We start from the raw sequence: 23,016 nt of genomic DNA, 5'->3' as shown, positions 1-23,016 counted from the left end.
AAGATATCATGGACCCTAGCATGATAGGGTAAAGGAGTTTATCTCATAAAAAACTCTATCCATTCGACCATGCAAGGGGAAAGCTTAATTTGCAAGTTCATGGACTCTTCAATCACCATCTTATTTGGCCAATACTCCATCTAATAAAGCTCATGCAATTTTTACCATAATAAAAGCTAGGTAAATTCGACCAAAAAGCATTTGAAGCTCACCATGAGACTTGTTGCTTAGCTTTGAAGATTTTGACTTAGAGTAAGATTTTATCCATTTGAATTTCAAGAATTGGATAAAAATCAACTTACTCTTAAAATTTCAAGTCTTAGCCGAATCCAAGAAAGGAGAATTATCAAGATTTAATTAAGTTTCAATCAAAGACTAAGATTGCATCATCAAGACCCATTCGGCCAAGCATGCTCAAGCTTCAAGAAGTCCTATTTGGCTATGACTCTTTAAAAGATGAAGATCAAGCTTATCACTTAAAGTTTGAATTTGAAAACAACTTTTGTAAATCTTACCCCTTAGCTGAACCTTCCATTATAAATTGAGAGGCCATTCACCCATTTCTATAGTCTCATTCCTCACTTCTCTTCTCTATTTTAGTTTTTAGTTCTCATTTCTTTTAGTTGAGATATTGGCTTAGGTGACAAATTTGCTAATAACAAAGCTTTTGTTTCTTTAACTTCTTTTAGTTCAATTCAAAAAGTATATTTCCAAAGATCTTTTTTTTATTGCTCTAAGTTTCTAATCTTGTTTTTACTATATTTATTTTGGCAAAACCATTCTTTTTTTTTTCAAGATTGATTCAAGCTTTCTTTTACTTTTTGCAAGACTCGGCCACCACTTTCTTTATTGTTCTATGAGTTATTTTCATGCAATATTTATTCCAAGTTTACTATAAGTAATCGGCATTCTCAAGTTTCTTTAATTTTCAAGCTTTAAATTCTTGTTTTCTTATATTAGTCTTTGGCAATTTTCTTTTACTTTTCAAGTGACAGTTAGTGAAATCAAGATGTCTACCTATACATTGCCTTTAATCTTTATTTCTTTACCCTGCATCAAACCATAAATTTTTAATTGTTTAGATGTAAAACCTTAAGTTTTCACCATTGGTACACAAGAGCAACCCAATATTTTTATCTATAATCCCTGAAAAGACGATACTTAAATATTTACATTTATTACGTGATCTGTGCACTTGCAAACTATACTAAAATTAGCAATCACTGCTACAATTTAGGATGCTCTTATTGAAAATATATGGCATGGCAAAATAAATTCGTTAAAAAAAAAAGAAATTGCAAAACATAAAAAAAATAAAGCATTACGAAATACACTGATGGTTCAATTACATTTACTTTTAATAGAAAAGAATGGTATGATGTATTTTCACAAATTACTTCTATTATCACATTTTAATTTTATATAAATTTTATTGTTACATATTTCATTGAATATTATTCCAAACAAACACAATAAATTGAGTTGCAATGAAATCCTATAGTTCAAGAATGTTTCAACCGCACTTAAGGCGTTTAGAAGGATAAGGTGATTTTATTGACAACAAGTCCAAAGTTGATAGTGTACGTGAATTTGCAATGACTTTGTAAATGATTTCAACTTGCATTGCTTTATTGAACTAGATTGCTTAAACTAATCAATATTATATGAAATGATAATTGTTTTAAACTTATTGAAAAAGAACCATACAATTTCATTATCTAAAAATATGGTGAAAACTATTGTGTATTTTATTTTTTGATTCTTGTTATGTATTATGTTTGCTAATGAACTCATTTTATAGCATATCAAAGCTTAAAATTTGTTAAAAATTCTTTAATGTGATCGAATTTGTTAACATTCAATCTTTACTTGTCTAGATCTTTTTTTTTTAAGTAAATGTTGACTTTATCAATGGTTTCTTACCTTACTTTATTGAACTAGATAACTTAAACTAGATAGTTAATTGTTTTAAACTTCTTGTAAGAGAATTATGCTATTGTATTATCTCAGAAATATGGTGAAGACTCTTTTGATCATCTAGATTTCAATCCATAAGCATGAATCGAATTTGAAATTACACACACTCATGTATATGGCTTTGGATTTATGGATAGATCTAAAGAGCGATTTTATTTTAGTTAGTCCAATATTGCAACAATGTCCCAGTCAACTTGTGGTTAGTCATCTACAATTTTGAAACCATAGTTACAACAACAAATGGATGAGTTCAGGACTAAGTTGAGGGCTAAGCTTAAGTCTTTCATAGATCAAATGATGCAATTAATGAAGTCTAGAAAAATTCTTCCACCACAATCAAAGATACTTTCTAGACTTGATGATGACAACATAGATTTTAGGCCAAGAGATGATGTAGGACCATGACAAGTTTTTTAGGACTTGTATTATGTTGATTTGGGTTATTTTGGAATACTTTATTATGCTGATTTGAACTTTATAATTTGGATTGTTTTGGAATTTCGACCATGGTAGAAGATTTTGCTATGACTTTATGATTTGAAATATTATATTTTTTATTTTTTTTAAATTTTATGAAATTTGGACTTGGATGTTTTCATTTTATTATTTTATAAGCAAAAATAATTATCAAAATTTAATATTTATCTATTTGAATAAATGTCAAAATTTTAACTACAAATAATAGAATAATAACGAATCATGAATGTTTTTTTTATGAAATTTAAGGATGTATTTAATAATTATCGACGGAATTTAACATATTATCAACGAAATTAATGGAAATATCGAAGATCTTTCATCTTTTACGAATGATTTCTCATTTATTATAAATCAAATTTACCAATGAAAATAATCGACTAGAAATGTAAATTGCCAATGGAACTCACTCAATTACCAAATGAATTAAAAGGAAAATTGACAGATTATTGACAAAACTTGTACAAATGGGTAATGTACTTTACCTATAAAATCTAACAAAATATCGATAGAATTACAGCTTTTACTAACAAAATTTTAAAGGGTTAACTTTGAAATTATACTCTGTGATTAAGGCTAAAATGAAATATCTCTTAAGGTTTAAAATGTGACACTTAACTACTCTATGATTTATTTTATGTTTTTCTACCCAAAACCATTACTTTTTACATTACCTTTTATTTTTTTATTTCTTTTCCTTCTTCTTCATCGCACTTCATTCTCTCTCTCTAAAACTAAACAAATTCTTTCTCTAAACCCAAACCAATCTACAAACAGCAACCTTTCAAACCACTAGAACCTTAACACCACCACTACCATTACAAGTTCACATTATCACCAGATTAGATAGTTATGATCAAATCTAATAAAAATCGAGTAACCTCACCATTACCAGACAATCAACCCTGCCATTAAAACTAATAATCCACCTAAAGAATCAAATAAAATCATCCCCAATAACCTACAAATAAGAAACCAAAAAAAGACAACCAAGTCAAGGATATCTCATTTTCATAGGTATCGAAAGGAAGAGACAAACACTATAAAAAAAAAAGAATGAAGATGAAGCCCGAAGGGTATTTCACGGGTTTGTTGGTGTCAACATATGATGGTGAAATAGCAGCAATGGTGGGGTTCACTAGATTATAAGATTTGAGCATTGGTTGATGAATTTGTTCTTGAAGAAAAATATTTAGAAAAAGAAAAAGGGTTTAGCGGTTTTAGAGAAAGAGAATAAATTTTTAGAAAGAGAGATGAGTTAACGATAAAGTCTGATGGTGATGTGAACTTGTAAATGTGGTAGTGATGTGGAAGTTCTGGTGGTTTAAAGGTTGCTATTTATGGATTGATTTGAGTTTAGAAAGAGAATTGGTTTGGATTTAGAAAGAGAGAACCAATTTTTATAAAGAGGGAGAATGAATTGAGATGAAGAAGAAAAAAATTAAAAAAAATAGAAAATGTCACAGTTTTGGATAAAAAAATAGTAAAACAAACCATATGGTGGTTAAGTATCACATTTTAAACCTCATGAGACATTTTCATTTCGGTCTTAACCATATAATATATTTATGAAGTTTAGCTAATTTTTAATTTATTGATGGAAAACCGATGAAATTTACTGATGGATTTTTACCAAATTTTAAATTTGAATTTATAGATTTGTTTAATTTAGTTTGTTGATGAAATTTAAATGTTACTAATGGAATTTTACACATTATCAACGAAAGTTTTTGTCAGTGTTTACTAACAAAATTTTAAAATTATTGACTAAATTTTATTATCAACTAGCTTAATACCGATGAAAATTTTCATCAGTAATTGTTTTATTAATGAAAACATAGTTTTTTCTAACGAAAATTTTTGTTTGTAAAGGCTTAATTATTGGTAGATATCCCACGTTATCAAACCTGCCATTACCACCTTTTATCTTTCGAACCACCAAAACCCCTTACTATCAGCTTATGAACCATCACTGCTAGCTAACTCCCTTATTGGAATTAGCCACCAAAATCCCAGCTCCTCCACAATCGAAAATCACCACGCATAAGTCTCCAAACCAAAAAACCAACATCAATCTTCCAAGCTTAACTACCCAAATATCCCAAACCAAAAACCAAAAACTCTTTTTGCTTCTTTTCTCCAAAACTCACAAAAAAAAAAAATGGTATCCACATCCTTTACATTTTAACTATCGACTAGTTTTAAATATATCAACAAATCTTACATAAATATAATTTTTTTTAAATGATAATATAAGTTATGAAATTTATGAACAACTCATAACTTATATACTTATTTTTATTTAAATTTATATTTTTTAATATAATAAAATAAATTAATTATATATTGAATATACTTATGCAATTATCATCGATTCTAAAGAAAACTCAAACTATAATTTATTAAATCGAAATAATCTCTAAACAAAAGACAATAATATTTTCGATTTTAAAAAATTAAAAATTTCATCCTTAAAATCAATCTCATAAACAAATTTTTTTCATGAGAAATTCTTCTATAAGTTGTTGTTAAAGCGAAGATACAACAATTGATTCTACATTATTTTATGCTATCTTTAAAGTAGGTATCATTTTACTTTATGAGCCAACAAATTTTATATATGGAAGTGAAAAGATAAATAAAACAACAATCTGTAATTTGACAACAGTTGAGTTATAATATAGACTATATAATTTTGTAACAAATATAATCATTATAATAAGCTTATACATACATCCTTCAATAAATTTTAACATTCAAGCTTAGGATCAAAATTATACATCTTGTTCACTGTAAATTTGGTACTACTTATCTCAAAATTATACTTGATTGTCCTTGTCTCAAACACATAAATTTACCTTTGAAATCTTCAAATATCTCTTGGATTTTATAATCTCCATTTTCTTAAATCATAAGTATAAATATATCATTCAATTAATTTGAATATTAAATAATATTAAAATAATTTTTAACTTAATACCTTAACAAATGTTTCAAAAAGCTCGTCAATATCTCTATTAATTAAAACCTTAGCTTCTATATTGAATTGTACAAACATTGTCCATCCAGAATTATCATATGTTTTAATATTCAACTTATACTTATAAAAAATATAAAATTCTACAATTATAAATATAATATAATAATTTAAAATACTTTTGTTATCATCATAGAATAATAATTTTTTTATATATTAAATATAAAAAATATAAATACTAATTACCTTAGAGTTGGATTAGGGATATCAACATTGTAGGAATAACATTGAAATTTCTCATTAATTTTAAATAGTTTTTTGTTCCACCCATATGACATGTAATACCAACTAAAAGTGCCATCAACTTTCATGATAGTGACTTTAGTGAAAGACTTTCCTTGTATATACACATTTATCTTTAAATCAATCATCAACAAAAAAAATATTAAAAAAAAAGCTAATATCATAGTTAAAGAAATATAAAATATAAGTATAAAAAGAGAATAACATTTGAGCAGTACAGACTAAGAAATGATGCAAAGTGAAAATTAGAAAGAAAATTGAAGTAAAGTTGAGTAGTGATCAAAAGATATAAAATTAATAAAAAGTGGTTAAGGATGCATTATGCTTAACCTAAAGCTACTTTTACAAAAGGTGTATTATAGGTTAATTAATAAGATAATTTTAAATTATAAAAATCAATATTGAAATAATAAAAATTGTGAGTGAATAATGGTCTAACAATAACAAGTTGATTGATAATGAAATATTTTATTCCGCCATTAACATTTAGAAATCCTTTAATTTAGAACAATAAAATAAATTAAATTTATTGTATTTAATAATGACAATGAAACAAATTAAATTTTAATTAAATCAACATGCATTAATATCTAGATTTTAAAATTATAAAACATTATAAATGAAATCCAAATGCATTAATATTTTATCAAATGAAATCAAACGTGTATTAATATTTTATCATATGAAATCAAATAAAATCATATTTAATGAAATATAAATCTATCAATCAAATATAAATTAATAAAATATTTTATTCCATTAATTTAATTGTGAAAAATTAATTTGATATATTTGCTTTATATATTTACATATGAAATACATCAATTACTCATATGGATATTATATTTAATCAAATATAAATATATCAAATAATTTATTAAAGAATCAATTATTTTATAATTGTAATTGTAATATTTATTAAATTATTAATTATATATTGATTGATTTAATTTATTAAATTAAGAAATTTTTAATATTTTAATAATTTTAATATAAATTGAATTGAGAGTGATTTAAAGTCAATAATAAAAACATAAATATAGTCAATTAATAAGATATTTTTAAATTATAGAAGTTAATATTAAAATAATAAAAATTGTGATTAAATAATGGTTTAATAATAGCAAGTTGATTGATATTAAAATATTTTATTCTACTATTAATATTTAGAGATCTCTTAATTTAGAACAATAAAATAAAATAAATTTATTGTATTTAATAATGAGAATAAAACAAATTAAATTTTAATTAAATCAACGTGTATTAATATCAAATAATAAAATTATAAAACGTTACAGATGAAAACAATAAAACCAACGTGTATTAATATTTTATCAAACAAAATCAAATGCAATCATATTGAATTAAATATAAATATATCAATATAAATTAATAAAATATTTTATTCCATTAATTTAATTATGAAGAATTAATTTGATATATTTGTGTTATATATTTACATATGAAATACATCAATTACTCAAATGGATATTATATTTAATAAAATATAAATGTATCAAATAATTAATTAGATAATCAACTATTTTATAATTGTAATTGTAGTATTTATTAATTATATATTGATTGATTTAATTTATCAAATTAAGAAAATTTTAAATTTTAAATATTTATAATATGAATTGAATTGAAAGTTATTTAAAATCAATAATAAAAACATAAATATAATCAATTCAGTTTTTTGAATTATTTTATATATTTACACATGAAATACATCAATTATTGGATACTAGATTTTATCAAATATAAATGTATCAAATGATTGACTAAAAAATCAACTATTTTATTATAATTGTTATTATAGTATTTATGTATTTATTAATTATATATTAATTGATTTAATTTGTTACTTTAAGAAATTTTTAAAATTTTAATACTTTTAATATGAATTGAATTGAAAATGATTTAAGGTTAATAATAAAAATAAAAATATAATTAATTTAATTTTTAAATTATTTTTAAATTAAATATATAAAAAATAAAATAAAATATATTTATTAAATGTCACGTGATAATTTTTAAGACCGTTCACATGTTAATTTTTTAAGCCATTCACATAAAATTCTTTTTATTTTTGTAAAACCTTTGACTTTTATATATTTATATAAAATTAGTTATCAAGAAAAGTGACGAACACAAATATATTTTTAATATTTTAATATATTTTTAAAAATTTTTATTTTAAAAATTAATTAAAAAATGACATGTCATGTGCTATTTTTATTGACTAATTTACATTTTAACGAACGATTAGTTATCCAGGCAAAGTGATGAACGTAATTGACAATCGAATATATGACTGCAAATGTTTCTTCATTAAATATTAAATAGTAAAAAATATAAAATTCGAGTACAATTAAGCGCTTTTGGTGATGAGCCAGCATGTCCTCAAATCGCTAACTCCCTTGGTAGAAACTTGTACTTCTGACGACGCGTAAGATTGGAAGACAAGGAAAGGAATATCCCACCTCGTCTACGCCGATCCTCCAAATTCTCATCAAATCAATAAGTCAAAATCAAATCTAAATCCCTCTCCCTTTTTTCATTCTCTTTCTTTAAGCTATCAAATAAGCAAAGAAGATGAAAAGAGTCTTCGGCGCTAAGAAAGACAAGGAACCGCCGCCGTCTATTGAAGATGCCTCCGATAGGGTTTCTCTCTCTCTCTCTATCTCCTTTTTCTTTTGATTTTGATTTTGATTTTTCTTTTGATCCATGATTTCTGACTAGGTATTAGGGCTTATCTGTTTTGATTAGGCAGTTTTATTTGAAAATCTTGTAATTTGTGAAATAATATGGATGAGATTTTGTAATCAGATAAATAAAAGAGGGGATACGGTGGATGAGAAGCTGAAGAAGCTGGATGCTGAGTTGAATAGGTACAAGGAACAGATAAAAAAGACAAGGCCTGGTCCTGCTCAAGAAGCTATTAAAGCTCGAGCCATGAGGGTTCTTAAGCAAAAACGAATGTACCTGCTTCTTCTCTATCAAATTATTCCTTAATTTTCTTCATAATTATTGCAAAACGCTATTTCTGTTGAGTTTCTATGTATGTAGTCTCTTTGAAGTATGGAAATTCTTTTACTTGGTAGATATATGATATGTTGGATGGATTGTAATAGTCATTTAAGTCGATGGTTTGTTTCATGGAAATCTGATGCTATGTTTACCTATTATTTAGTTGAGTTTGAAATCATATAAAGTTTTTTTTTTTCTTAATTTTCTTTTCATCATATCTAATACTTATGACTTTTGGATAGGTATGAAGGGCAACGTGATATGCTTTACAATCAGACGTTCAACCTTGATCAAGTTGCTTTTGCCTCTGAGGGTCTTAAAGATGCTCAGCAAACTGTATGTGGTAGCCTTTGACTTCATTTTATATATCTGATCTGCTGCAGGCATGCAGTAACTGCTAACATTTTCTTCTAATATGATATTGTTATGTGCTCATTCATCGATAATTGCTCATGCTCTGTATGATTTTTGAGGAGCATTAACATAATTGAGTAGTCATTAGCTGTTTTTTTAAGATTGGTTGTACCTTCTACCTGATATTAAATGTTTATTACATGTTATGGTGGACTTATTGGGGCTATGGTATATTTATGGTAAAAAAAATGTCTTTTTTGGCACCAGCACAATTCAAGACAATTCTGGCAGAGCTTTTTCTGTTCCTTATTTGAATTGGCTGCCTATCTCATGAGAGGTAGGAGATAAACTATATGTCTCCGGGGAGAGGTTTCTTCATTGAGTATGTGATTAATGATTAATCTATACCTTGAATTCTTTATAGTCATTGTGTCATCAGTTCAAGCCAATAAGATAGGGATACCCTTGAATTTTCTTGCATAACCTTTTTTTTGAACTACTTCATCACTTTGCAAATTTTAAATCATATTTATTTTCCTGTGCCAGATGTCAGCCCTGAAATCTGCCAACAAGGAGCTGAAGGGAATGATGAAGACTGTGAAGATTCAAGACATCGACGTCTGTACTTTCTTTATACCATCCATTCTCCATCTTACTTCCACTATAAGGAATTTCTAGTGATATTTGATTCCTATTATTTATAGAACCTGCAAGATGAGATGATGGACCTGATGGATGTTAGTAATGAAATTCAAGAGACCTTGGGCAGAAGCTATAATGTGCCTGATGACATCGATGAGGATGAACTCATGGGTGGTAAGCTTTGACCTGATCTAAAGTCACAAGCTTGGACTTTAAAAGTTTAAATTTTACTTGGTTTTTAGCTTGTATAATTTGATAGAAATATTGCTGATTTTGTTTTACCTGTAAGAATGGAAGAAATAAATGATGGAAATTGTATTGCAATCTTTGTTGTTGTTACTACTATTTGATTTGCAAAATAATAACTTATCCAGCCCTGTATAATCAGTGTCAAAATCTTGGGTTATCGGGGCCTGCACTTCTAGGTTCAGTGTCTGAAAGACTTTAGGGAATGCTAGAACTGCATGTAACTGATTTGTTGGCTTGCCCTCTATATATTTATGATAATCCATTGTGGATTGCAGAACTTGATGCTCTGGAAGCAGACATGGGAAGTGAAGCTGATGGTGTTCCCTCCTATCTTCAACCTGATAAGGAGGAACCTGATTTGGATGCAGAGTTCAATTTGCCTTCAGCACCCACCGGAAATACAGCAGCACCAGCTGGCAGGTCCAATGCCCAGGTAAAACTGTTACCCTGCAATTTTTGTCAAGTTTAATATTAGCATCCAATACAAGAATTTATAGTTTTACCTTCCATAGGCTGCACAATGTGCTTAACAATTGTGACATTTGTATTGTTGATCCCATTCTTTCTTTACACTCCATGTTATATATACATATTTTGTTCAAACATGTCAGTTTTTCCCCCTTTTTGGGTCCACTTCGCTTGCACTATTCCTATTTTTTTTCAAATGACTGTTAGATTTTGCGTATGGTTTATACTTCCATCTGAGCTCATTGTCTCTATTGTCAGTCCCTAAGCTTTTTGCATTTCCACCCATGGCCATTCACTTGTAACTATTGTTGATAGCTGGCTTCTTGAGCTTCTGTAATTTATAGTAGTTATCATTGGTTTTTAGAGCTGCTGAAATATCTATATCTTGAGATTTGATTTTGCATCTCTATTTATTTTAACTTTGATGCTGAGCAGGGTGAGGATGAACTTGGTTTGCCTGCTGTCCCTCGAGCATCTGTCCGCAGTTAGATGATCTACTACGAAGCTTTACTGCATGCATATAGGAGGAAGGTGGATGGAACATGCCCTTGTAAACATATTGTGCAGAATTAACTTCTATTACTACTGTGATTTAATTGATTTTAATGGGTTGGGATTTATAATAAGCATTACTGCGTAAGGGTAAAAATGGTTTTGATGGGAATATTAATGTTATGATCGCCAGGATCACACTGCATGATGGAACCTTACTATGAGTCAGTTATAGGAAATGTAGTAGGGTCGTCTTATGGTGAATAGGGTATGTGGTTGACAAATGAAATATTGATGGATTGCTTTAATCTATATGTTTTTTGTTTGAGTGGTGATTCTTGAAATGGCTGATTGAAAACTGATAAAGCTTACAACCTCTAGGTGGGAGATTGAATGATTATGAGTCCTGTTTAACAGTAAAGCTAATGTTCACAGATCAATGAAGGGATTGAATGGGAGTCGGGTCTCGGGTCTAATCATTAGTTACCCAATTCAGCCCATATTAAAAAAATTTCATCCATCGTAATCTTTTGTGACTACAGGAATTTGAAAAGTTGGATTTGATTTAGTAAACACTTTTACTAGAAAAATGAAAATGTTCATTGCTAAACCCCAACTTATCACATGTATACGTGTTATTGCTCAGCCAAGAAGCAAATTATTTATTCATAAAGTTGGAAGGAATAGTAAGCAAATCATAATTTTATTTATCCATTGCAACGTATGATAAATTTCCTTTGGACATACTAAAAAAATTTTAAAAAAATATATAAGAATTTGCTTAAAAAAAATGTCGTGATCTAATCCAACCCGATCTGATTATATTCTGTTTCAGATGAGTTGGGTCGTTCCGGATCCAAATGGAGACGGTTTACTTCATAATCTAACCGCTGCTAACCGGAACTATTTTTATCAGTCCAAACCCAACCTGAACGAAAAACCGGTCCAAGTTATACCCCAATGAAAATCCGTACCGATGCAATCTCCAAAAATGACTTGTAAGTTAGCTACGAGATTTTGAACCGTTGGATCTAGCGACGGATGGTTGGTCATTGGATATGTTGATCCTTGACATGGACAATGTTTTGCTGTAGCAAACAAGGGTATAGGCATGGAGAAAGTAAATGTTTGAACCTGCAGGATAACTAAATGAGCAGGCAATTAATAACGTTTGTCATTGTAGGACAATAAAAAACTAGTCAGATGAAATTTGCAGAATTAATCTTACTCCGATCAAACCTATTTCTTAACTTTTGAAGTTTGATGCAAAATAACTCCAGGATCTTCTTGAATTAACGTTTTTTTAACTTTCTTATCTGCAACAGAGCTTTCAGCCGAGCAGACTCCACACTGATCATAGTGGAGAAACCTTACGCTTGGCAATGGAGGAAAAGAGTATTTTCTCTAGTGAAAGGAGAGTGACTCGTTGGAAGGAAACGGTTTTTCACAACTTTTCTGGTGGTTAGGCAGATGTTGTGTTCACCTGGTCAAAGACTTTAAACCGTTTTATTATCATTTTTTAAGATAATAATTATGATTTAATTCAGAATCAATTCATTAGGATAAAACTTAATATTTATCCTTTGTAAAAGACTAGTCAATATGGATTATCCAAGGAGTCTAACATCTCCCAATCTCAAATAATAAGGAAACCATCCTCCCATTCCTTTAAGTTGTCCCAATACAAAGTTCATACAGGTTAATGAACCATGCAATCGCTGAGTTCATTTTAATTCGGGAGCTTTATATTAAGAGCTCGTTAGAGCCAGCATACAGATATCAACCTTTAAAATTATAGTGTCTAAATCTATTGGGATCACATCAGATTTTGCATATCAAATCCCTCGATGAGTATACTTCAACCATTCCTCATGTTGCAACTTGTATTCACAATTGTGTCAAAGCTTTCAAAAAGCGACATAATGAGTCAACCTGAAATTTAGGGCATTGATGCGGTATCAAATAATCTTCCTTCTTCCTCATGCCACTTACTTCAGAACATACTGCTTTTCCATTAGTGTCCCGTATAACCGAATTATCCATGTTCTTAGGCAACATACTGTAGTAGCAAATAACCTTTCCTCACCTTATGGCCTGATCAAAAGTCAAATAGGGTGGAGGTTTTCTTGACCTTCTTAGAACTAGAACGGTGAAGAAGTAGAGATTCATTCCTTCACCTCCTATATTGGTCGTAAATCTCATGTATTATCAAATATATAAGATACTCTGGAGCATCTCTTAGAACGCACGTCAAACTTCAAATACCGTACAGACCTTAATTCAATCGCTTTCAAAGTGCCTAAGTTGAGTCCCTATGGATTCATTTCATATACCAAAGTATTTTGAAATAAAGACTCAATATTTGGAGTTGATAAATTAGATACAGATAGGTCATATCTGGTAAATTTTCTCAACTTTCCTTTTGTCAATCAATCCCTCCCCTTTTATCCTTTCTATTGTGCTCCTTAGGAACTAAACAAGTAGATTTCTTTCTTATAACATAATGATAAGCATAATAATAACTTTTCTATCTTTTTTTGTCACTTATATTTTATCATCATAATTTTTTTCATAATTTTTTTTTCAATTATTTGTGGACTCTAGACTGTATACAGTCTAAATAACCCACAAAATTTTTTTGATATATTTTATTAATATCTTGATATAGATAAAAAGTTTACTCGTCTCAAAATCTGAATAGAATAATCTTTATTATTTGAAATGATTCTTTCAAGTAGTTATTGAAAAAGAGCAATTGCTTCAAATTTTATCAATTAAAATATCTGGAAGTAATATAATTTATATTTCATTCCACCATTGAAATTCAAAGTGGATTCTTATTTTCTACTTCTATATTCTTTTAGATTTAATGACTAAGTAGTGAATAAAAAAAACAAAGAATAAATTTATGGGCCCCTACCTTATAATTTATAATATAATGAAAGTCCTACTTAATAGAAAGATTAGATCAGATAAAATCAACGAATGAGGTGGATTTATTAACAATTCGCGGATGAAAAAATGGCAAAAAAGAAAGCATTAACTCTCCTATATTTTGCATCTATATTATTTTTGCCTCAGTGGATCTCTCTCTCATTTAATAAAAGTTGAAAATCTTGGATTACTAATTGGTGAAATATTAGGCAATCAGAAACTTTTTTGAATGATAGTCAAGAAAATAGTATCTTAGAACAATTCATAGAAGTAGAGGAACTCCTTCTATCGGACGAAATGATAAAAGAATACCCAGAAACACATTTATAAAAATTTCATACAGAAATCCACAACGAAACGATCCAATTGATCAAGATGCACAATGAGGATCATATCCATATGACTTTGCACTTCTCGACAAATCTAATATGTTTCATTATTTTAAGTGATTACTCTATTTTTGGTAATAAAGAACTTATTATTCTTAACTCTTGGGTTTAAGAATTCCTATATAATTTAAGCTACACAATAAAAGCCTTTTCTATTCTTTTCTTAATTGATTTATGTGTAGGATTCCATTTACCCCAAGGTTGGGAACAAATGATTGGTTATATTTACAAAGATTTTGGATTTGCTCATAATGATCAAATTATGTCTGGTCTTTTCTACCCTTCTAGTTATTTTAGATACAATTTTTAAATATTGGATCTTCGTTATTTAAATCATGTATCTCTATCACTTGTAGTTATTTATCATTCAATGAATGAATGAAAAATTATTCACAGATTCAATTAGAATCTTTCTTACTTTGTACATAAGCAAAGAGTGCAAAGTCATACTTACTTTACTCTTTATACCCATCAAAGAAATACAATTCCTCCTCTATTTCAATAATTTTTTTTATAGTAAAAGTAAATAGCAGAATTGTGGATAGGGAACTATACCAATGACCTACCTAATTTTATTGTAAAAATTTTCAAGATCAATGATTGGACCATGCAAAATAAAAATACTTTTTCTTTAATAAAGGAAGAGATTACTCGATCTATTTTCGTATCGCTGATGATCTATATAATAATCGGTGCATCTATCTCAAATGCATATCCCATTTTCACACAATAGGAGTATGAAATCCACGAGAAGCAACTAGGCGTATTGTATGTACCAATTGCCATTTAGCTAATAAACCCGTGGATATTGAGGTTCCACAAGCAGTATTTCTTGATACTGTATTTAAAGTAGTTGTTAGAATTCCTTATGATATGCAACTGAAACAAGTTCTTGCCAATGGCAAGAAAGGAGTTTTGAATGTGGGTGTTGTTCTTATTTTACTTATTTTACTTGAGGGGTTTGAGGTAGCCCCATTTGATCATATTTCGCTTGAGATGAAAGAAAAGATAGGCAATCTGTCCTTTTAGAACTACAACCCCTTTAAGAAAATATTCTTGCGATAGGTCTGTTCTTGGTAAAAAATACAGTGAAATCGCATTTCTTACTCTTTCCTTAGACCCTACTAGTAATAAGGATGCTCATTTCTTAAAATATCTCATATATGTAGACCAAAATAAAGGAAGGGGTTAGATTTATCCTAACGAGAACAAAAGTAACAATACAATTTATAATGCCATGCCAACAGTTATAGTAAGCAAAATCATACAAAAAGAAAAAAAGGGGTACAAAATAACCATAACAGATGAATTGGATGGACATCAAGTGGTTGATATTATCCCCTAAGACCAGAACTTCTTGTTTCAGAGGGTGAATCTAGCAAACTTGATCAACCGTTAACATGTAATCCTAATGTGGGTGCATTTAGTCAAGGAGATGCAGAAATAGTACTTCAAGATCCTCTACATGCCAAGGCCTTTTGCTCTTCTTATAATCTATTATTTTTGCACAAATTTTTTTTGGTTCTTAAAAAGAAACAAATTAAAAAGGTTCAAGTGTCTGAAATGAATTTCTAAGTAGACTACTAAGGTTCTTGATTATCAAACTCAATTTGAAAAGTTACTAAGTAGATCAGGAAAAATGACAACGCATCAATAGATTAGTTGTTTTGTTAGCAGTCTTAACAATCACCTTTTGAGTAGATGTGCAAGCAACAAAACCAGTTTCTGTCACAAATGCTATTGGATGGGAGAGATTATATAAAGCCAAGTCTTTGGCTCAATTTATCGCTCTTCCTGAAGAAAAAAAAGATATGACGCCTACAATTAAAAAATTATTTGTCGTGAGATGCAAGAAAGGAGGGAGAAAGATTTATGTTTTAATAGTGATAAAAAGTTTATGCCATGCCACAAGTGTAAGAAACTATTTTTAATTAAAGGTGATGATAAATTAATTTTTAAAAATTTAATTCTTGAAGAAAATGATGTTCACATGAGGAAAGGAGTGTTACCTATTCTAGGATGGGATTGACAGATAAGATTAGGATTAGGATTATAATTTAAGATTAAGATTATTTTAGTTGATTATTTTCAATAATTTTTTAAACTTAAAATTATCATTAATTTAGGAATTTGTTATTATCATAAATTTTCATGGCTCTAAATATTGGAAACTAACATTTATTTATAGGGCAAACAAAAATTAATAATGTTATATGTGTTAGTTTGTCGTAAAACTCTCTTTCTAATCACCGAATTTCAGTTTAATTCAACATAATTCCTTCAACGCGATCTCAAGGTAGAGGTCAAGGCTCATCACACAACAAACACATTGCTGTTTCGAAGAAACGACTCTAACTTCGAGTTTTGTATTTAAATTCTTCACAATGAAACGTAGCCCAATAATTTTACATTTGCTTTGGTTGGGAACAACGTTAAGACACAGTTATTTGTCTTATACAGTGCAAATGTCACGCCCCATAACTTAACCAGAGTTCATTTCCGGTCTAAAACCACACGGATTTTAACTTAAAACCGAAACCCGTGACACATGCATCATGTACAACATAACAATACCTATGACACTTTTAAGCTCTTTCATAGATCCTAAACAATACAATTGCGTGCAACTCGTAGCATAAACAGATACCAATATAATATTCATCAATTCGCTCAATGTAATATAGCTGTAACTTTATTAGTATCATTACTTGTCAGTTGAGTATTAGAGCTTCAAATTAAATAACTGAAAAAACACATTATAACTGTGAAAGCCTTTTAATAGGAGAACACATGCCAGTAAAGATTAATGCACTGTCCCTTTTCATCCAATTTAAAACAGAGCTGCTTAAACGAACATAATTCTCTTTATCAATATCAGAAGCTAAACATGGAATTTATTCCTCCCGAAGAGCTTTCGACAGGGCATGTGATTCATTAACAGCCAGACGAATCAGAGTTCCACAAGAATTTGCTGCTTCTTACCTTGGCAGATCATCTACCCTTGCTTCTGGTTTTCCCTTTAAAATTGAGATTTGGAAGGAAAGGCCAAGACAACTAGATGGCATTTAGCTTGGCTTGAGCTTGGCATTATGAACTGAAGATTTACTAATGTGGTAAATGCACAAAAAATAAACAATTGAATAAAATATCATAAATCCTAGCAAATTCAATTACATAATGGAAGGGACAACATTATATTATAATATAGAAAAGCTTAAAAGCAAGGAAAGTCGAGCAGACTTTGTTCAAGTTATATTTTTTATTCCTTGGTATCATAAATGCAAAATTCAACGGCATAAATACAGTTACAAGATTTATTAATTTTTCAAAACTGAAAAAGAATTTAATTTGAGTCCTGAGAAATCAGAACAACAAGAAATATGGAAACATAAAATTTGTTTTGATGTTTTCTAACTCTCTCCAGGCAAACATAAACTTTAGGTTGATTATGGGGTTTACCTTTTCTTCAATGTAACTGTAAATATTTTCATAGATATTTTAAAGTTTAAGAGTGCATTTAATTTGAGAGAATCTATAAATTTTTTCTTAAAATTTTAATGATAAATATTTGATTCTCACGTTTTGTTCAGGATAATTCGGTTACGAGGGCAAATGCTAGATTTTTAATAGTACCAAAATTTTTGAAATCAGAATCTCATCTTTTCTTATGATATTTTAAGATTTCAAGAGATAAAGTTATCTTATTTTTAAATTTGTTTTAAATAAAAAAAATGATGAACTAATCATTACTCTTTTAAAAAGCATGTTTGTAAATTATTGGAACTCAATTTAAGGTTTTTGTACGAAATTTTTTTTTTATATTGCAATAAAGTGTTTTGTATGAAGAAACACCTTAAATAATTTTTTTATATTTTTAGAAATAAATTATTTAAAGCATTTTTGTATAAAAAAATATCTTAAATAATCTTTTCATATTTTTATAAAAGTATTATTTAATGTATTTATGTATAAAAAATACCTTAAATAATTTTTTTATATTTTAAGATTTAGGGTTTAAGGTTTAAGGTTAATATTTTTATAAGAAGATTATTTAAGGTATTTTTTGTACAAAAACGTTTTAAATAACTCTTTTATAAATTAAAAGATAATTATTAAATAATCTATAATATAAAAAATATTTAAAGCATTTTCTATAAAAAAATCTTAAATAATTCTTTTATAAATTAATTAAAGGAACATGTTAAATTTTTTCCATGATATAAAAAAAGTGACAAACGCATTAATTGATTTTTTCTAACAAATTTTTTTATTAATTTTTTTATTAAAAAAAGTGTCAAATGCCTTAATTGATGATTTTTTTTATAAATAAAATGAATAATAAAATATAATATTTATCTTTTCTCACTGTTAAAGGCATCATTTGTCATTTGAATATTTATTATTAATAAGATAAAATAAAAGTTATCGTTATATATGTTAAAAAAATTATGATAATTATATAAAAATTAATACATTGATTCTTTCAACAAAACGAGTTAATTTAAACACAAAATATTTAAAAAAAAAAAAAACTTATAGATCGCATTTTCTCAAAGATCATACTTTTTTTCGAAATAAAAAATTTGGCGAACCAAACATTCTCTAAAAAAAAAATCATTTTATCGAATTGAAATATTTTAAGATCTTAGGGGTATTTTAGTCTTTTGATTAACCTCGGCGTTTTTGCCTCTTCGTGTGAACATTAAGTCATTTATTCCTTTCATTCTCCAAGTCTATGATTTTTTTTCTCCTCCTTCGTTTCACTGATATGAAAGTCAGAACACAAACGTCATAATCTCTTTCAGCCTTTGCTTTTGGCTTAGTTCTTGCTCTAAAATGTCTGTCCTCAATTCGGTTTCTTGTACAAATATTTTGCTGCATCAGGTAAGGGGATTCGGAATGACAAAGAATAGTAAAGGAGATCCGACCACGACGGTCAAAACCTCACGAACCAATACCAGCCAATCGCTACCGGAGCCTCCAACAACCACAAAACAGTTTGACGCTCTAACCTGTCAGCTTTAAAACTTGATGAAGCTAATCCAAGACCTTTTCCTCACCTCGCAATACCCCCGACCAACCCAAAAAAAACTGCCACATAACACAACATCGATGCTATTCTTGGAGTATAGTGCCATATTTAATTTTCCATTTTGAAATCGTCACAAATCTTGAAAGACCGATCAACTACACCAACGGTTTAAGTGATCTTTGTCATCATTATTCTTCCTCCACATGGATAAGCTCTTGTCTTATCATTGAAAGTGATTTCAGTAACGCTATTCTTCGGGCTAATGATCATTCTACAGTTAGTTAACGGATGAAGTATATTTCAAACCTCGATTAAAATCTAAAAGTAAGATCAAAGGTGCAATCTTTAAACATGCTAAGCAAAAGTCCGTGCATAGTAATGGGAGTGTAATATGTATCGGAGATATATAAATGTTTAGACAATAAATAATAAAGAAGAAAATGATTTTTTTAATTTATTAATTTTTCATTGTTATGTTATGTATAGTATAGTATTTTATATATTTTGTCAAAAATATTCAAATTAATATATACTGTATTTCACATATTGTAATTACATTTTATTGTAATCACATCTTTATGATTTTTTTATTTATTGTAGAATATTAATTTTTGTAAAAATATTTAAAACAAAAGAAAAAATCATAAATGTAACTTAATTTTTGTTTTATTTTTTGTTTTTTTATATTTATATTTATTATAATATTTTTATTTTTATTTTATTATAAATAATAAATGATAAAAACCTAAAACCCATAAAAATACACACTCAATTACAAACCCACATCATACAAATGATAAAAACTCAAAACCATAAATCTCACCCAATTATAACATTACATCAAGTAAATGCCCACATTCTCTTTTTCAAATCCAATTAAATCTCAACTAACCATGTCCCAAATTCAACTAAAGCGTAGCACATAATGACCTACCAAATTCAATAACTTATTTCAATTTTTTACCAATCAATAGTTATTGGATATATGGAAAATAATTTGGCAACTCAATTGTGGGTTGTCCTTCAATTGAGAGTTATTTGATATATGTGTGGAGAAGGTATTGGTAGTCTCACAACATTCATCAAAGACAATACCAAATAATTTTATACTATCTTAAAAAAGTTTCAGCTAAATTATATTTTATTTTTAATTAAATTTTATATTTAAAATATTAAAAAAATTAAATTTTTTACAATATTATGACAAAATTCGTAAAAGTTTTTCTCATTTCAAGAGTGAAGAAATTTATTCGTTTCCTTGAAGAGAGTCTCTTACGTCAAATTAATTTGATATTTAATGGAAATGTTTATTTATTTTTTATTTTACCAACATTTATTTTTTACTAAATAATTTATTAGAAAGTAAATAAAAAATCTTTTTATTGGAATTCCAAAATCTTTTTGATACTTTTGAAAAGATTTTAAGAAAATTTCTTACGTAAAAATTTTTAAGCAATTTTCTTTTAATTTCATTATTAGAATAATTTTTATTTATTTTTAAAATTTTATAAAATTTACATGATTTGAATAAATAAATATAACTATAAAAAATTACAAATTTATTTGCATAACTCATATTTTTAGTTGTTTATATTTTCAAATAATTAAAAAATATTTTTAATTAAAGGAGTTAACTGTGTACATAAATAAATAATAAATAACAAAACAAAAGAAATCTAAAAAATAAAATAAAACAAAAAAATTTATGAGTTGTCAATGCTGTTTCCAATGGGAACAACTTTAATATATAGGTATAGATTGTACGTGAGTCAAATTTTATTGATGATGGAGTAGTTTGAAAAATGAAGACCCTTGTACTTCTAATTTATTGGGGTTAGAATTTCACCTCGTCCTGTATGTGATACAGTTAAATTTATTATATCATTAATTAAATTTAAATATTAATTTTAATAAAATTTATTTAGTATAAAATTTTTTATAAATCTTTTTAAATAAAATTGTAATAATTTTTTTAAATCATAATTATAATAATAATAATAATTTTTTTTAATCTCGTTAAAATTAATATCATTATTCATCCAAATAAATTTTTGATGGCTTGGTTGAAATTAGTTGGTTTTGTTGGATTTTGTCGCCTGGTTAGGTGTGGTGGGATCCTTTTCAACTCATTACTATTGCTTTTTGCAACTACGTACTAGAAATATTATAAATGCTTTGCTGTAGAATAAAAAACTTTTACACCCACTTTAGCAAAAAAATTAAATATGTCAACACTAACTAAATCATATTCATATAAGTTTATAACTAGACAAATACAATAGATGAGTCTAATTTTTTTTTAATTAAGTAATTCATCATATATCAATTTAAAATCATAAATTTAAAAATAAATAAATTAAATACAAGAGCAAGTTATTTCAAAAATATTCTAAAAATTAAGCAATTTATCATGTTCAAAAACAAACAATAATATCGAGTTAAATTGATAATCATATAAGATTACATTTTAACCAAGACTATTGATGAACCAATAATAAATATATTATTTTTACTCAAGAAATTTATCATACATAAATTCAAAAACATGAGCCCAAGATTTAATCTTAAATAAATATTTATGCAAAAAGATAACATATATTTCGAGACTATTTTCATGGCCAAGCATTTTGTTAGTCAAACTTTCATCAAGAATAATTTTATACATATAATCACATGATGAGCTAAAAGACAATAGCAATAAATAACAAGTTTAGGAAATTATAAATTTCAAGCATTAAAGTGAAATTCCTATTTAAAAAAAAAAATAGCAACAAAGTAGCATTTAAAAAAAATTAATCAAATAAATATCTACAATACATACCTTTTATCCTAAAAGGTTAAGACAAAATATATAAATTTAATTCATATAAAAGAAGATTCAAAATAGAAATTTTATGAAAGATCAAAGCAAAAAATCAAAAGTTGAAACATACTTTCAATAGATAGAGAACTTGTGATTCTATCCATAAAAGTATGGTTTGTGATGTCAAATCCAAGAATTTAATATTTTTAGCTAAAAAATAAAACTTAGAATACGTTAAAAATTTTATTTTACACTTGTGAGAACATAAACTCTTGATCAAAACAATTTTTGAAGCAAATTAGCATGTATATTTCAATTATTCCAACTATGTCCCTTTTTGAAATCAAGAGTGATAAACAATTTGGACAAATTTTATGCATTAGGACCATTTCTAACAAGTTTGAAATATGCAAATAGAAATGACAAAAACAATAATATTCATCAAATTCATATACTTCAAGATTTGAAGGGTCCAAACGCCATTTATGCAACGAGTAGTGATTAAACCACACAAGAAAGATCAAATATGCTCATTTTCATTCAATGGATAATAACACAAATATATAACCAAATTTCAACATTCAACAAACTTGTCCAACAAACTTGTCCAAGTCCTAAAAACTTGTTCATATGATTAAATTTCATAAATAAATATTTTAAGCTTTTAACTAGTCAAGTAGTACCATAAAGCATTCAAGTGGCATAAAGTCCATTAAAAAAAATCTTTATGGAACCAAACTCACTCAAGCAAATTCATTTATACAAACTAAATATGATAGATCAATCTCAGCTTAATATATCAAGACTTTGACTTTTAGCATCTTAAAACTCATTTTACTTGAAAAAGGTCTTAAAAACATCAAATATTGTTAAGCACACTTTTAAC

The 23,016-nt window shown here is 27.5% G+C and overlaps 1 protein-coding gene across 1 annotated transcript; it reads left to right on the top strand.

Annotated features, from left to right (window-relative positions):
* The first annotated feature begins 8,100 nt into the window (after nt 1–8,100).
* VPS60.2 (SNF7 family protein) lies at nt 8,101–11,300 on the top strand. Its single transcript, XM_022890932.2, has 7 exons — nt 8,101–8,401; nt 8,567–8,718; nt 9,010–9,103; nt 9,668–9,739; nt 9,826–9,937; nt 10,288–10,445; nt 10,916–11,300. The coding sequence occupies exons 1-7, from the start codon at nt 8,333–8,335 to the stop codon at nt 10,967–10,969; spliced, it is 711 nt and encodes a 236-aa protein (XP_022746667.1). The 5' UTR covers nt 8,101–8,332; the 3' UTR covers nt 10,970–11,300.
* The last annotated feature ends 11,716 nt before the right edge of the window (nt 11,301–23,016 follow it).

This window comes from Durio zibethinus, chromosome 12 (genome assembly GCF_047325235.1).
Source record: "Durio zibethinus cultivar Kanyao isolate XHJ-2024 chromosome 12, ASM4732523v1, whole genome shotgun sequence".
Classification (NCBI taxonomy): Eukaryota; Viridiplantae; Streptophyta; class Magnoliopsida; order Malvales; family Malvaceae; genus Durio; species Durio zibethinus.
The sequence above is the reverse complement of the archived record's forward strand: the minus strand, read 5'-3'. Positions and strand labels throughout refer to the sequence as shown.